General features: G+C 42.8%; 1 protein-coding gene across 17 annotated transcripts in view; it reads left to right on the top strand.

Annotated features, from left to right (window-relative positions):
- LOC109874355 (glutamate receptor ionotropic, NMDA 1) overlaps positions 1–13,270 on the top strand; it is a 28,570-nt gene extending 15,300 nt beyond the window's left edge. For 4 of the 17 annotated variants that reach the window (XM_031809288.1, XM_031809292.1, XM_031809291.1 and 1 more), the window contains 8 exons: positions 94–251; positions 762–923; positions 1,188–1,297; positions 1,659–1,804; positions 2,108–2,164; positions 5,889–5,915; positions 6,706–6,819; positions 10,169–13,270. In XM_031809288.1, coding sequence (XP_031665148.1) covers positions 94–251; positions 762–923; positions 1,188–1,297; positions 1,659–1,804; positions 2,108–2,164; positions 5,889–5,915; positions 6,706–6,819; positions 10,169–10,237 — 843 coding nt within the window. In that variant the 3' untranslated portion in view covers positions 10,238–13,270. The remainder of the gene's footprint in view (positions 1–93; positions 252–761; positions 924–1,187; positions 1,298–1,658; positions 1,805–2,107; positions 2,165–5,888; positions 5,916–6,705; positions 6,820–10,168) is intronic. The other 13 variants (XM_031809296.1, XM_031809295.1, XM_031809300.1 and 10 more) reach the window with 6 other exon arrangements.
- Positions 13,271–17,432: the final 4,162 nt, after the last annotated feature.

The raw sequence follows: 17,432 nt of genomic DNA, 5'->3' as shown, positions 1-17,432 counted from the left end.
AAAAGTTTTCATTTTTACAGAATTCCAGAATTGGTCAACTCTATGTGAATGCTGAATGTAATGTTCCCTCCAACCATTCCTATCCTTCAACAGCTGAGGAACCCATCAGACAAGTTCATCTATGCCACAGTGAAGCAGAGCTCTGTGGACATCTACTTCCGGCGGCAGGTGGAGCTTAGCACCATGTACCGCCACATGGAGAAGCACAACTACGAGAGTGCCGCTGAGGCTATCCAGGCCGTGCGCGACAAGTGAGTCCCGGCCGGGCCGGCCTGGCCTGGGCGTGTCGGCCGGAGCTGGTCAGATAGTCAGGTTAGGGAGAGAGAGAGAGGGTCAGTCAGTCAGACCTGGGGGTTGTGGACCTCTGGAACAGTGAGACCCAGCAGGTCTTACTGCAGCGCTCCTTCTGGTCCAGGCCCATCATCCAGCCAAGACAGATCCAGGCTCAGACTTAGAACAGGGCTGCATGAACTGTGTCAGTAGCACTGACACCAGTCTATAGTTGAGCTAACGTTGAGTTGAGGAGCACCCTTTTTCAGGTTTTATCCAAGACGAGCTTCTTTGAGGTGGGGAATCCAATGGGGGACGCGCCGTCGTCCGTCCGGCATTGGATTTCATTTTTCAAGCGGCGGTAGACATGGCTGGTAACGCTGACTCACACGCTTTGTGTGGCCAAAGGGGAGCCGTAAATGTGTGTTGTGACAATCACTGTACTGTTGCACCGTAACCCCCTCCTCCCCCCTGCCTCCCTCCGCCAACAGCAAGCTGCATGCTTTCATCTGGGACTCTGCGGTGCTGGAGTTTGAAGCCTCGCAGAAGTGCGACCTGGTGACCACGGGAGAGCTGTTTTTCCGTTCGGGCTTTGGCATAGGCATGCGCAAGGACAGCCCCTGGAAACAGAATGTGTCCCTGGCCATTCTCAGGTCTGTCCCAGCCCAAGCAGCTTTGTGTGTATGTTGTTCTTTTTATTTTCCTTTTTTGACCATCCGACACACTGCTGTGTCAGCTCTCTTCTCTCTCTGTATCTCCTCATTCCTGCCCTTTGTCTGTCTGTTAGTCTGTCAGTCAGTCTGTGTTTGTTTGTGTCGTCTGTGTTAGTGACATTCTGGGATTTCTCTTCTGGAGTGTATGGCTTGGCTTTTTGTTAACTGTCTTACCTCTCTGCCCACTCCCCCCCACCCCTGCAGTTCCCATGAGAATGGCTTCATGGAAGATCTAGATAAAACCTGGGTGAGATACCAGGAGTGTGACTCACGGAGCAATGCCCCAGCCACACTCACCTTTGAGAACATGGCAGGTAGGGTTCCTCTTTTGGGTTTTAAGAAACCTAAAAGTGATTGGACAAAAACTACAGTGGTAAGGTACTGTAGCCTTTTTTTTTTGTCCAATACTTTTTTTTGTTTTGTTATGTGAAGTGTGTACTATTAAAGTAATTTGTTGTGGGTTACTGTAGTTCTAGTTGTTATAGTTGTGATCCTAATATCAACTTGCAAGGTTTGCAGCGGACGGCGTGAAGTGGAAGCAGGTCGACGAAAGGACAGCAACCGTTGACCTATTAGACTAGATTCACACAGACACAGTCATGGTCAGTGGGTTGCGGTCAGTGTCAGACGGCGACTCACCACCCATCCCTGTGTCTGTCTGTCTCTGTCTGACAGGAGTGTTCATGCTGGTGGCTGGAGGCATAGCAGCAGGGATCTTCCTCATCTTTATTGAGATCGCCTACAAGCGACACAAAGACGCCCGAAGGAAGCAGATGCAGCTGGCCTTTGCGGCCGTCAACGTCTGGAGGAAGAACCTGCAGGTATGGCATCTCTTTCCCCCCGTAAGCACTGGCACCCGGGGGGGGGGAGGGCAGAGATGGGCTGAGACACGCCCAGCATAGCCCTTCCTGCAGGTTCCTCCAATACAGGTGTACGACCAATCTTTTTTTTGTGTCACTATTAGCATCCTGTCTGACCTTGTTGCCAACTGGTGACAGTCACTCACGGATTGCTGTGTCACAATCAGTGATGAAGTTGTTCCCAAGGCATTACCATGAGCCACCGTGGGTCCATCCTCCAGTCCCTTAGACCAATGGCCCCTATGTCTCCTCTCTGTGCTGCAGGACAGTAAGGAGGCCTCTGGGAGCCAAGCTGTGGGCGCATCGATGACCCCATCATTAGTATGTAACATAGACAAGAGCCATCTCCACCCCACGTCACCCTTCGCTTTTAGAATAAGAGTTAAGCTAAACCAAAAGTAGCTCTAACATGAGAACATTTGAAACTAAAATATGCATTCCACGTTCATGGCATGAGCCAGTTAAGCCTTAACACTTACTTTAGCACGTATGCAACGCAAGAACACAATTAGCTACGCAAAATGGCCCTTCTGCGTACTTGCTTTGTAAAAATACGTGTGCAGCCCAAAATGTATAATGCATTGCAACTATGCAGAACGGCCATTTTGCGTAGCTAATTGCGTTGTTGCATTGCATACCTGCATAGGGTATAAATTGGACTTTGTATGCTGCTGCTATAATGCTTTTAGGCTTTGTACGGTCAGATGATGAGGACATGCAGGGGAATAAGGTAGTGATGAAAGTAATTTAAATAAGGAGATTCATAGATAAATCTCATGCTTTTTAATAGCTGTAACAGTGTGTTGTTACACTGTCATTTCTGACCCTGACTCTCCTATGCTTGACGTCTATACTTGTCCAGTATTTACATCACTCCATCCCCCAGTATCCCCACCCCCTACAGTGTTTATGGACCCTAAACATGAGAGTCCTCTCAGAGAAAGCCTGCGTGTCAGTGACTTATTTCAGAACGGTGGTCACCTAAAGATAATCAGGCAAAAACCATTCCAGCTACAGCTGAGTTATGTGCTCGTGCCTCAGTGCGTCTAGTCACTGAAGAACATGATTTGCCCTTAACTCCAATATCTTCCGCTGTGAAGCGTTGGTGCCCCCCCCCCCCCCCTCCAACTCCCTTATTCGCCTTTCCGCATCATCCCGCCCCACCCCTACCTACCCTACCTCCCACCCTGCGCTGACCTACCATCCTCAGCAGGAGGAGCGTGGTGTGGGGGTACATGGGAGGGAGGTGACGGGGGCACACGAGCTGAGACGGGCAGTGGACACTGTGAGCCTGTGATGTGGCTCCAGCCTGGCCCCATGCTGGCTCTTTGTTAAGCACTCACAAAAGGTCAGTGGTGCACCGGTTGTATTGACAGCAGGGCTGGAGGAAGGTACGGTAAGATCACAGTCTCCAGTGCGTGTCAGCAAATCAATGTCCTTCCGAGACTGTCTGTCATCTACCTTACTACCAGATGTAACTGTTGTCCATGTCTTCATGTCTGTGTACATGTATAGGCACATGCAGTAGACAAATGCATGCAGGCGCCCGCTGAGAAAGGAAAAGGTCTGTGTAATATCTGTGTTAAAGACAAGGTTATGTTGACACAGTTTATTAATAATTCCAGCACTACTGAACAAAGATGTCTTCATCCATGCAAATCGTACACAGCATTATTCTCAATAGGGCCTAGAGCTAATATGGGGTTCACATGCTTCAAACAAATGACCGTTTTCTGCTCTTATTCCTTAACTGGGGTATCATGCTTGGAGTAGCAGAAGTGAGCAAATCATTGAATCTAATACAGTATGAAATGAACATGATTCAAATGAATTGTCTCTCGATGCCATCAATGTGATTACTTACAGAGGAAGTATAATTCATACAGTATTTCACACTATTCAGTATACACTATTATCATAACAACAGGGTTCGGTGACAGTTTATGTGAACTTTTCCTTTCTCTGTGGGTATTTCCAGCTAGGTGTCCAGTATCATTTTTACTGCTTGTGTGTTTGTGTTTTTATATTTTTGTTTGTTTTTATACTTCTGTGCATAATGCAACATGTTTGTACATCTATGCCTTCCAACACAGGTACCTCCAGAGGACGTGCAATTCTGAATAACCTGTTTGAGTCCCTCTTATCGTTCACTGTGTTGCTGCTCTGAACTGCTTACACCTTAGTATCTTCTCCAGTAACTAACCGACCCATTCCAGCTAGGGCTAAATTCCATTTGGAATTTCAATTCACTTCCTGAATTGATTCAACTGAATTATAATTTACCCCAACTCTCAGCACCTTTGTTTGCTTGTATCTACTGAAAAAGCATTGTGAACTGAATCTGTCCCCCTCCCTAGTTTAAGAGAAGCTACGGTATCTAGCCGTTAGTTTTCTCTGTTGTAGCAGGTCTTATTCAGAAGTGCACTGCCTAAAAGTGGAGGAGATATTAGGAGTGAGATCAACAAAATGTCAACGAGAACTAATGCACTCTAGTGGCTGTTGTTTCCTATTGGAGACAGGAAGCTGCGGCACATGCGTCCAGTGGGAAGCTTCCTCCATTGGACCAGCATGCTTTGCATGACCGGAACATTGCAAACACAGCACTTCACAAGCGGTCGGTGTCGATTGATGTCACGTGAGACCTGGATATTCTACGCTGAAAAGTACAACAAGAAAAAAACATTTTTGACGAGAAACAGAAAACTACAAAAGAATATAAAAAACAATGCTTTGAGTTGCTTGGGCAATGAGCATTATTTTTTCAATCTAAATGTCTCTATGCCTCATCTTTACCTCACTGGTGGAGTTTTAACATGAGGTGACCATTGACTAACGTCTAGATGTCATCTTCCAACAGGAAATCCATTTTATTTACTTTTTTCTCACTGGTGACTTGTCCATCACTCCTCAGCCAATCAGCTCCACCCATCTTCCACACCACCCAATAGAACATCACCTCTTAATGCTGTGGCATTAAGATAATGGGGATGGTTTGGGTGGTGATGGGTGGCTCAAACAGAGGCCCAGTCATGTGATCTGATGACAGGGGATGTTCTGTGGGTCCAGTGCTGGCCTGGGTTGACTGTCATGCTTTATGTTTTTTTGTCTCCTTCTCTACCCCTTCCCTTACCGTCCCTGCCAAGCTCTTCCCATCCTTCCGTACCCCTTTCTGCATGTTCTCAGATTAAATTCACACCACACTGCCCCCCAAGTGCCTTCTCAACTCCTAACTCACCTTACTCTCTAAATCTCTTACCCATCCACTCCTAGGGCCTCCCCATTCCCTATGACTAATTCACCTTACTCTACATCTCTTACCATTTATCTAGGCCTAGGACCTCCCTAACTCCTACATCTCTTAAACATGTATCTAGGCCTAGGACCTCCCTAACTCCTACTTTCTACATCTCTTACCATTTATTTAGGCCTAGGACCTCCCTAACTCCTACTCTCTACATCTCTTACCATTTATCTAGGCCTAGGACCTCCCTAACTCCTACTCTCTACATCTCTTACCATTTCACCTAGCTAACCATCCCCATCCAGACCTCACAACAACTTGGCCAAAACCTCTCATGCTGCCTATCACCAAAACCTTCCCACACCCCTAACCAGCTCGCCAAAATCTCTCATATTTCTAAATTCCACCCCCAATCCCTGCTCTAACTCCAGTTAGTAGTATACTGTATATAGTACATATATGATTCCATATACTACCACCCCAACACCATCTATTTCACTCCCTAGGGAATTTACATTATACCCAGCCACAGGTATAATGACTCAAGGAGCTTAAATTATATACTATTATTTGTTGTTGTTTATCTTATGTTGCTATGCATTTTAGTGGCTCCCCTGCCTTATAGAGCACCTTTTTATGACTGCTTGGCTTGTGATGTGGTTGTTTCCTTTGCTAGCTTTTCTATTGGCTCGTTTGGTTCCCTTGGCTTTGCTTCTGGATCTTAAAGTAATAACTATCTAATAGCAAGAAGATGGATGTTTATTTATTTTTCTTTTCTCCCCCCCCCCTCCTCCCCCCATGCAGCCCTCTTCCTCTCTAGAGACTCAGGATGTAAGAATACCTTAATATGAGCTTTTGCACATGAACACTGCCACGTACCTATAGAGAGTAGCTGTGGGGCACTTTGATGGCATGAGGGAGGGAAGAAACACAGTTGATGTGTGAACATGTTGTAAGGATATGGTTGAACATGGGTTTGGGAAGAGGTTTGAACCTCCAATGAATACAGTTGATTCTGTTGACTGTGACATTTCATAGTCATAGTATACTGCCCATTTAGTTGTTCCTCAGTCCTGGCTAATGTTTATTTTCTCTCTGAAAGGTTGTGTGTCTTGGGGTGAAGGGGTGGAGGTAGGGTGGAAGTGATTATTTGATGTGTGGGTGTGTGTGTGGGTAAGAGTGAGTGTGTGAGTAGGATGTGGTAGATGATTAAAGCAGCATATCACAGGTGTCACCTACACATGCTCCTCAAACCATTCCAATACATTTCTAGGGGCATGGGGGTGTTTGGATGTGTCAATGCTTGGTTGGGTATTTTCCATCATGTCCAGTCCCACTAGGATGAAATGGCTGCTAGTGTAAAAACATTCTTATGGGATTGGCCAGACTACAGTGCCAGACAGTCCCACCACTAAAAGAGGTGCAAAACTCCTGTTGCCTCCAATATCCAATGGAGACAACTTTGTGTCGGGAAACTCACTCTCATACCACTTCAGATAGTGAAATGGAAGAGGGAGGGAGGGTGTGGAGAGAGGGTGAGTGGGTGAATGGGTGAGACTGAGACCAAGGTATCACTCCACCCCAAGAATATGAATAATTGTTCTACATATATTTATTTTAGGATAGGAAAAGTGGTAGAGCAGAGCCCCCCGACCCCAAAAAGAAAGCCTCTTTTAGGTCCATCAGTACCTCCCTGGCCTCCAGCATCAAGAGACGTAGGTCATCCAAAGACACGGTAAGGAGATGAAGAAGGGAACAACATCTTCCCTTACTCTTCCTACTCTTCTCTCTCTTTTCTTTTTCTCTACCTCTGTCTCCTCTTCTCTCTCAATCTTCCTCTTTTTCCTCTGTCTTTTCTACCACCATTCCCATCTCTTAATTGTGAGAGAGACCCATTTCTCTCACCCATCCTACATGGCTCAGCAGCCATGGCCACATGTCTGTCAGTCCACCATCGATCAGCCATCCAACCAGATGCCATTTGTAAGCCGATGCCCCCTACAGGATGCTAGGCAGCAGGGCAGCGCAGAGCAGGGCAGGGACTTGAGCTGGTGTGCTGGCAGTGGGGAGAGCAAATGCAGGGCCAGGCTGGGCTGGCTTCATGGGATTAGTGGGTGTAGTACTGGAAGAGAGGGCAATTCAGCAGTCTGTCTTGCTTGTTTGGGCTGCTCTTCCACCCTGCCAATGATCTGGATGTGGTTTTGACAAATTTGTCTCTTGGTGACTTTGTAGTATGTGTATGTGTGTGTATGTGTGTGTATGTGTGTGTATTTGTGTTAGTCTCCTGTTTCTTTGATTACCTGATCCTGTTCAATCCATCTTTTATACACTTAAATCCTGCACTTCCGTTTTGTTTGTTTGTTGGTTTTGATTTCAAAGCATTTGCCAACGTTATGCCATTTGCCAAAGTCAGTCAACCGTTCTGAAAACAAACTAACATATTTTTTTTTACCAACAGACCATCTATTTCAGGATTTTCTTCGTGGAGTTATATTATTAGATCTACTGTCTACTTTTGATTTGTCATGTTTACTTTGTGATGTTTGCAATCATATTGTCTGACAAAAGGATTTTCTGTGTCAATTTTGCATGCCTTTTAAGGTCTATTTCTAGGTTGTTAACGCAGGTGGTTCTATTGTGTCTTCCTCTGTTTGTTGCCTTTCTCGGCTTGAGATTCTTTGAAACTTCACGCTTCTATTGTGTCCGCAGCTTAGACCCACTATAAAAAGAACTCAGGCCTTATTCACCTCTGTTTCTATTGGAGCCTTGCTGCAGCACAATAAGAGTGGGATGCTCTCTCATTTTCTCCACAGTCCAGTTGGAAGGGCCTGCTCTTTGCTGGTGGGGAGGCTCCTTCACAGTGGTCTGACAATCCAGTGAATTGCAACGTTCTCTGACCCTAACATAGCTGGCTGATGTCCAAAATCTGAGTTAACCAGCTATGCTCAATCTGGGTTTAGCTGAGAGTTGCACAGTAGATATCAAAGCTTTTTGGTTTTCCTTAATTACGTATTGGCCAAATCGAACATGGAAAAAAGGTCTCTGTTGGTCTGTCTTTGTTTGATTTTCTCTTTTTTTCTTGATCTTATATCTATTGTCTCTGACATTTAGAGTGATTTTATTCCTTTGATCCAAATCAAAACTACAAATCTGCCATCCGCTACCTACACCTGGAGGTGTTTCTATAGAATTGGTCAACTATTGGAGTGGAGAAGATGGAATGACTGTTGCTGTTGTGGGAGGTTTGGGATGGTGGTTTGGGAGTTATCGTGCTCTTACACAAATCTATGGTGAAAAAGAGAAACCACACAAGTTACAACTAGATTATAACCAAATATGTACCATCCTCAATCTTTGACCATTATTTTGATTTTATATAAGTGTTCTTCTTTTATATTAATGGTTATCAATGGACTTTTGAGTGTCAGTGTCCCTCACCCACATGCCACACTGCTCCTCTCTCCCTCTACAAGCATGTGAATTACTGTTATTGTTGTCAGTAGTGGTACTAGCAGTAATACTAGTAGTTGAGGTAGATGTAGTAGTATCAGTAAGAGATAGTATTTTAGTACTAGTAATTGTAATAATACAGAAGTCATGGTGGTAGTGGCCATACTGTAAGTATTGACGTATTGAAGGGTCTGTCTTTTGCTGGTCCACCTTCGGCCAGTAGGGGGTGCTCTAAGTGATGCCACTAATAGCAGGCCACTGAAGTAGGCCCACGTGGTTGTAGCCCAGTGGTGATGCAACGTTTAGATCTAAGTGTTACGTCTTTTGTCATTATTAGTCAAACATCTGTGTTTTTTTTTATATATCTGTAATACCCTATGATGATGTTGACCCTTGACTTAGCATGGTAGTTGCATCATAACTTATAAAACGCAATATGGGTCTCAATGCTTGAAGAAAAACATCAACACAGCTTAAAATGAGACAATCATCAACATCTAAAATAATAATAATAATTTGCGGATTTGCGAAATTGACACACGGAATAGATTTCGTCAGGAATTAAAAAAATTATTTTTGTGAAGATAGAATGGATGGAGGTACACGGTGGATTATGATTGGCTTGTACTGAAGTGACCCTGTTCATCAAGCCATTTTCTTTAAGTCTTTTCACAGTGTGAAAAGGTGATGTTAATCAGGTTTTTCCAACTTTTACACTGTAAATCGGAATCAATGGCAAAGTAAGTTGGATTTCGATTTGACATGTTGGAAACAACGCTGATGAAAACAGAATGTCTTGTAGACAGCATGATTCAGCACAGTGGTATGGTATGGAATTATAGGAAGGCAACAAACTTTACAAAAACACTCCCTTATATTTTGAGAGATCAGTTCATGGCCATATTTGCAATGCATAAGGAACAATCCACAGCAATTGCAGTGTTTAGTGATATTGCTACTGCGTCAATTGCTAAAGGAACCATCCTTACCATTGTCAAATATGTTCCCTGACATTAAGCCCAAGGCAGATTACACAATCAATGACACTAAGTTACGCAATCCCAAAGTCACAGTTGCCATAGTAACTGAGCACCTGCATGGAGCTGGGTATGTTGCTACCCAGCACTGTAGATACCCATTAAAATCAACAACTCTGCTCCTCTGGAGTACAGTGAAATATGGCCTGGAAATAAGAGTCCAACTGCACAGCACTTTGAACCAGCCGAGAGGCTCAAGCATAAACCATATTTTTCTCTCAGCTTAGCTGCGGAAAATTAAACAATGTCTACATACAAATGAGTGGTCTTGTTTTTTGGCTGATTCAACTGTGTTCTACGCTCTGGGCCTTACCTCCACACCACTGTAGTAATATGATAACCCTCCTCAGACAGAGCAACCAACACATGTATTCCCATGGTTGTATTGTACTAATCTGAGAAACCCACAATGGAACCAAAATGTTTCCACCTTTCCTAACTACACTGCCTTTGGGGGGGGTTATAAAACACCTCTGCTTCAACGATTTCGACTGAAATGGAGCATAGATGTTCTCTTCTATATCAGACTCCTGTTTAGGGCTTTTGTAGGGGACTGACCGTGGCTCAGTTTTTCTCATGTTCTCTCCATCTCTGCAGCAGTACCCACCCACCGACATCACGGGCCAGCTCAACCTGTCCGACCCGTCTGTCAGCACGGTGGTGTGAGAGGGACAGAAGGGGAGAGAAACATTCACTCCTTGGAGAGAGAGAGAGAGAGAGAGGGTGGGTGGGTGGACAAAGAGAGGCTTCCCCCAGCTCGCTGCATTATTGGATCCATCACTGCTGAAGCTTTTTGTCCCATTGGCTTTACAGTGGAGCCATGGAGATAACCCTACATTGAAGAAAGGACTGATCTGATCATGGCACATGGCACTTGTTACAGCTGGATCTAGCCAGCTTTAGGGTTCTGAGCTTACTTACACATACTGTGTTTTTTTCTGTTTTCTCTAGTCACGCTCAATTTATGCTTAAAACAGTCCTATCTTTGTCTAATTTTACTTACTGCAGTGCAGACATTGTGGTGTTGGATACAACTACTATTTAATATATCTACATTATCAATGTTGCTGTTTAAAAAGTCCTCTTTAGTTATATGACTTAAGTAGAAAAACAAGTGGACTTAAGCACTGTACATATCATTTAACTGACAAGAACTGACTGTAACACACATTATTATTTCACAGTATGAAAGGTACACTGCTAAATATCAACGTTTAAGAAATACCTGTCTTTTAACTCCACATATTTAAATAAAATATGTCTTTGATAAGTTGGACATAGTGAGAATAGTGAGAACATAAACCTCTGTGCCAATATAATATTTTGAAGCAATGATACTAGAGATGGAAGCATGCATGTATTGTAAATGCATACCCACTGGGCACAGACATCAGTTCAACGTCTAGTTTGAACATACATTTAGTTGAGTTTTCAACTCATGTAAATTTAACGTAAAATCTACAAAACATTTCACCATGTCATTGGATTTAGATAAACATTTGGGTGGAAAAAAACAGTGCCCTTACGTTGATGACTTTTTACAAGTCCAATCAGTTTTCCACATTGATTCAACCTCATCGCATAGATTTTTGGCATTGAAATGACATGGAAATAACGTTGATCCAACCAGTTTTTGCCTAATGGGTAGATGCAAATGAGTATTTATTTAATGAATTATTTGTCCCCATGGTGTTAATACTGATACTGTTATTCTAATCACGTACATTTTCTGAGATACAAAAATTGTGATCTTTGTTTAGATTTGATTCTTTGCCCCTAAATAATGAATTGAATAACTGTCCTTTAGCGCCCCTTGAAAACGTTCTGCCTGTGACGTAATGTTTACATTTACCTGTATTTGGTCCAATGAGGTCTTTACACCTTTGGTATTGATAAAGTGGCAATACTATATTCTTATTTGAAGGGGATATTCAGTCACTAATCCAGTTCGAAACTATAGGAAATATGTTATTTGTTATCACTCTCTGAAAGTACACTATCAATGTTTCTTAATCCTGGTCATTGGGACCCAAATGGGTGCACATTTTTGTTTTTGCCCTAGCACTACACACCTGATTCTACTAATCAAAGGTTTGATAATTAGTTGATTAGTAGAATCAGGTATGTAATGCTAGGGCAAAATCTAAAATGCCCACCCATTGGTCGTATTCCCCTGCTCAGATGTTGCTGACACATGCGAGATCTTACACAGCCTGGATAGGTATTTTACATATTAGCTTACCACATCATATGTAATAGCAATCTGGTACCAGACTCCAAAGTCGATGACATGACACGCAACCATTGGTTGATGCATGCAATGTCTGGGAAGGGGAACATGACCTTTGTTATCGGCCATATATTTGGGAACACCCTCTCCCTTGCTTTCATTAGTCTTTCTCATCTCCAGTTTCAAGGGGTTGCATCAAAGGGCCAGGTTTTTCACCCAACCAGCACTTGGTAGTTCATGCAAAAACCTCCTACCTGTGCACAACAGTCTATCTTCCATTTGCACTTTGATATGTCTTACATGGAAGGAACCAGAGTGAATTGATCATTCAGCTTGCAGTCTTTGTGCTGTGAGGTTGTGTACATATCTTGGATAGATGTGAAAACGGGCCGTTTCCCAGGCTCTGGAGTTGAGAAACAACTGTGGCATGTTGAAAGAAAGACTATTGCACAGTTCTGGCATGGCACTGCAGAGCACTTTAAAGGGATACTTCAGGATTTTGGTAAGGAGGCCCTTTATATACTTCACCAGAGTTATCTACTTTGCCAAGTCATGGATACCATTTTTATGTCTCTAGTATGAAGCAAGTTAGAGGTAGTTTCACGAGTCAATGCTAACTAGCGTGCTAGAAGATACCCATAGACTTCCAGTCATTGCACTAACACTAGTTAGCAATTGCGCTACCGGTAGTTAGCAACTTCATTCAAACTGCACGCAGAGACATACACATTTTATGCACGAATTCATCTGACTGGGGAAGTAGATAAAGGGCCTCATTGCCAAAATCCCAAAGTATCCCGTTAACCTGAGGGCTTCCCCATACTGTTCCCATCAACAAGGCTGATTGAGATATTATTATGCATTCAGCAGGCAAGTACATAAAAATATATATGAATAGTAGTAGAAAAAGGCTCACAACAGAGATTATGGTCTAATTGTTATAATATGAGTATCTCATACAAACACACATTTCTTTATTTGTTTGGTGGCCAAGTTTTTTATGAAACATGTAGATTGTAGTACTTCGCTGGAGAAAAAACACATATTTGTCTATTTAAAGCACTAAAACAGCATTTAGTTTCTGAATGTGAAATTTGATCATTTAAAAAGTTACTTCTGGTCATGTTCTCATTCTGGCCTATGCATGCTTATGTGTGTTTAGCAGTATTCTTGTTTGGTTCTTGAATGCCTATTGATTATTGGCCATGCAGATCTTGTTTCGTTTTCTGAAACGCATACTATGAATGCAATGTAAATAGAATATTGCACTTGTCGTAATACTGCTGAAGAGAATGTCATTTTCACACACACACACACAATCACCCTCAATGACACACACACATGCACTGTACACATTTTTAAGTTTTATCTCCTCAATTATAAAGATTATATAGAAAATGATTTTCAATCAAATAATATTGTTTGTATAGATGCACTTGTAAATAAAATGTACCTATTGCCAAATGTAATTATAGATGCTTTCATTTATGCACATATACAACGTAGCCTACACACATTGCAATCTAGCTTGGGACACAACATCTCAAGTCTGTATTGGTTGGACTCCCTGAGTTGTGCATCATTTTGGCGGGTGGCGATGGTAAATAACCCTACCACAATATAGCCGGCAACAAGGCATATGTACCAGTAACTGCCAAAATTAAAGGAAACGCCAACATAAAGTGTCTTAATAGGGCGTTGGGCCACCACGAGCCAGAACAGCTTCAATGAACCTTGGCATAGATTCTACAAGTGTCTGGAACTATTGAAGGGATGTAACACCATTCGTCCATGTGAAATTCCATCATTTGGTGTTTTGTTTATGCTGGTGGCACCGCTCCAGAATCTCCCATAAGCGTTCAATTGGGTTGAGATCTGGTGACTGAGAAGGCCATGGCATATGGTTTACATAGTTTTCATGCTCATCAAACCATTCAGTGACCGCTTGTACCCTGTGGATGGAGGCATTGTCCTCCCACGGGGGCACAGCCATGGGAGCTGAAATAATGGCCTCCCCAGCATTTTTATACATGACACTAAGCATGACGGGATGTGTATTGCTTAATTAACTCAGGAACCACACCTGTGTGGAAGCCCCTGCTTTCAATATAGGCCTACTTTGTAGCCTATCCCTAGAGCAGAATTGGGTTGCAAATTGGAGCCCTTTATTATGGCGAACGAACACACGGCACTAAGAAAACTAAACAAACACGGGTTGACTTAACCCGGCGCAAACCAGTCTGACGTGCACATACACGTAACAACAAACAATACCACACACAGACATGGGGGGAACAGAAGATAATATACACAGAGTAATGAGGGGATGTAAACTAGGTGTGCAGGAAAACAAGACAAAACAAATGGAAATGTGGACCGGCGATGGCTAGAAGACCGGTGACGTCGACCGCCGAACGCCGCCCGAACAAGGAGAGGTCCCGACTTCGGCGGGAGTCGTGACATATGGTCCAAAAAAGTTGGATTCAGACGTTTATTTGATAGTGAGGGACACATTTCCCTGGTAAGTACAATTCCTAGAGATTATACATTGAGCAGTCAGAGCATTAGGAATACCTCCTTGCCCTCAGAACAGCCTCAATTGGTCAGGGTGTCTCAATCTATGTCATGGAAAGAGCATGAAAAAGCGAAAACCTACAGGATGGTAGCTCTCCAGGAACCCTGCAATACATACAGTATATTATGAAGGCACACAACTTTCACTGGGGACGGAGACTGTTTCAGGCAGCTCGATTTAGGACCACCCGGACACCACAGAGAGGGCGGAAAGGCTGTGTGAAGGCAAAGCTTCTGAAAGGCTGGTTGGACCAGCACGGGAGAGTTGAACAGAGGCAGCTGCAGAGCAAGCAGAGCAGCAACTGGCTACTATTTAGTTGACTGATGTAGCTGACAAGGTAACTGCTGTATAACTTAAAAGAAACAAAACTAAACTAGTGTTTTTTCCCAGTGCTGAGCTAATATTGTAATTGACATGCAACGTTAGCTAATATTTCATCCCCTCTTAACTGGGGTGAATGAATTAGATAGCTACTGTAGCTACCACAGTCAGTTCAGCTCTAGCCTCTAGAAACTAGTTTTTCAACCACTCCACAAATTTCTTGTTAACAATCTATAGTTTTGGCAAGTCGGTTAGGACATCTACTTTGTGCACGACACAAGTAATTCTTCCAACAATTGTTTACAGACAGAGTGAATTAGAAGTGAAATAATCTATCACAATTCCACTGGGTCAGAAGTTTAAACTCACTAGGTTGACTGTGCCTTTAATCAGCTTGGAAAATTCCAGAAAATGATGTCATGGCTTTAGAAGCTTCTGAAAGGCTAATTGACATCATTTGAGTCAATTGGAGGTGTACCTGTGGATGTATTTCAAGGCCTACCTTCAAACTCAGTGCCTCTTTGCTTGACATCATGGTAAAATCAAAAGAAATCAGCCAAGACCTTAGAATGAAAATGGTAGACCTCCACAAGTCTAGTTCATGCTTGGGAGCAATTTCCAAATGCCTGAAGGTACCACGTTCATCTGTACAAACAATAGTACACAAGTATAAACACCATGGGACCACACAGTCGTCATACCACTCAGGAAGGAGATGCATTCTGTCTCCTAGAGATGAACATATTTTGGTGCAAAAAGTTCAAATCAATCCCAGAACAACAGCAAAGGACCTTGTGAGGATGCTGGAGGAAACAGGTACAAAAGTATCTATGTCCACAGTAAAACGAGTCCTATATCAACATAACCTGAAAGGCCACTCAGCAAGGAAGAAGCCACTGCTCCAAAACCGCCATAAAAAAGCCAGACTATGGTTTGCAACTGCACATAGGGACAAAGATCGTACTTTTTGGAGAAAAGTCCTCTGGTCTGATGAAACAAAAATTGAACTCTTTGGCCATAATGACCATCTTATTGTTTGGAGGAAAAAGGGGGAGGCTTAAGCCGAAGAACACCATCCCAACCGTGAAGCAAGAGGGAGGCAGCATCATGTTGTGGGGGTGCTTTGCTGAAGGAGGGACTGGTGCACTTCACAAAATAGATGGCTTCATAAGGAAGGAAAATTATGTGGATATATTGAAGCAACATCTCAAGACATCAGTCAGAAAGTTAAAGCTTGGTCGCAAATGGGTCTTCCAAATGGACAATGACCCCAAGCATACTTCCAAAGTTGTGGCAAAACGCTTAAGGACAACAAAGTCAAAGTATTGGAGTGGCCATCACAAAGCCCTTACCTCAAACCTATAGAAAATTTGTGGGCAGAACTGAAAAAGCGTGTGCGAGCAAGGAGGCCTACAACCTGACTCAGTTACACCAGCTCTGTTAGGAAGAATGGGCCAAGATTCACCCAAATTATTGTGGGACGATTGTGGAAGGCAACCTGAAATGTTTGTCCCAAGTTAAACAATTTAAAGGCAACGCTACCAAATACTAATTGAGTGCATGTAAACTTCTGACCCACTGGGAATGTGATGAAATAAATAATAGATGAAATACATCATTCGCCTCTACTATTATTCTGACATTTCACATTCTTAAAATAAAGTGGTGATCCTAACTGACATAAGGCAGGGATTTTTTACTAGGATTAAATATGAGGAATTGTGAAAAACTTGTGAAAAAAAGTTTAAATGTATTTGACTAAGGTGAATGCAAATTTCCGACTTCAACTGTTGCTATGTGAGATGGCTATTATTACTATCTAACAGCTGTTTGTATGGAAATGTTTTGTAGACTTTTTGTCCCGTTTCAACAGAAGTAAATTAATTTAGCTAGCTTTCGCCACTTGATGTATTGTTAGAGAGAGCTGGCCAAAACTAGGTAGGGATTATTTTTGCCTCATTCACACTAGACCTGAATCAAACGATGAAACCAGCGGGCAAACGATTGAAGACCTATAATTCTGACATTTCTTTTGTGCAATGTGAGTTTTTATTAGAGTCAGGATAGCAATATAATGTTATCGATTTGTCAGTTTCCCTAGCTAATTGCCTACTTTTAACACTAACACAGTAATAAACAGCTCTACAGGCTTCACCGTCAGTACAGTCATGTCTTAAAAGGATCAGATGGTGACATGTGTCCCAGTAAGGGTCAGACAGCCAGTCTACAGAGCTCAGGTGAATTTTGCAGAATACTAACAATATCAGTGAATGATACAAAGTTCCATCTTGAGTTGATGGTTGGACCTACAGTAGCTACAGGACAGCTTATTACAGTCTGGGATCTGGTTCAATTACTGAACCATTGATTATATTCTTGGAAAATATAATGTATAAATGTTCACCAAGTAAATCTTTGTCATGCCTCATCTTAGGAGGATCAGATTGTGACGGGTCTCAGCAGGGTCAAGCAGCCAGGGAAGTCCAATCTGTGATGGAGCAGAGGTGAATTTTTGCAGATACAACACTTTATTCTCTTTGTGCAGCAACACTGGGCAACCCAGATGGTTCAAAGATTTAAACTATTGTATAGCAGTCTGACAAACCTCCAAAGTTGATTTCAAACTGTAACAAGTGTTGATAGAGGCTTTTCCTGATGACACAAAGCATGTCAAATCAAAATGTGAGGAAGACATGGTAGAAGCTATTGATGATAAATTGATACAGATATGTTTG

The sequence above is a fragment of the Oncorhynchus kisutch genome, linkage group LG29 (assembly GCF_002021735.2).
Source record: "Oncorhynchus kisutch isolate 150728-3 linkage group LG29, Okis_V2, whole genome shotgun sequence".
Classification (NCBI taxonomy): domain Eukaryota; kingdom Metazoa; phylum Chordata; class Actinopteri; order Salmoniformes; family Salmonidae; genus Oncorhynchus; species Oncorhynchus kisutch.
This window is presented reverse-complemented; position numbering and strand designations above follow the sequence as displayed.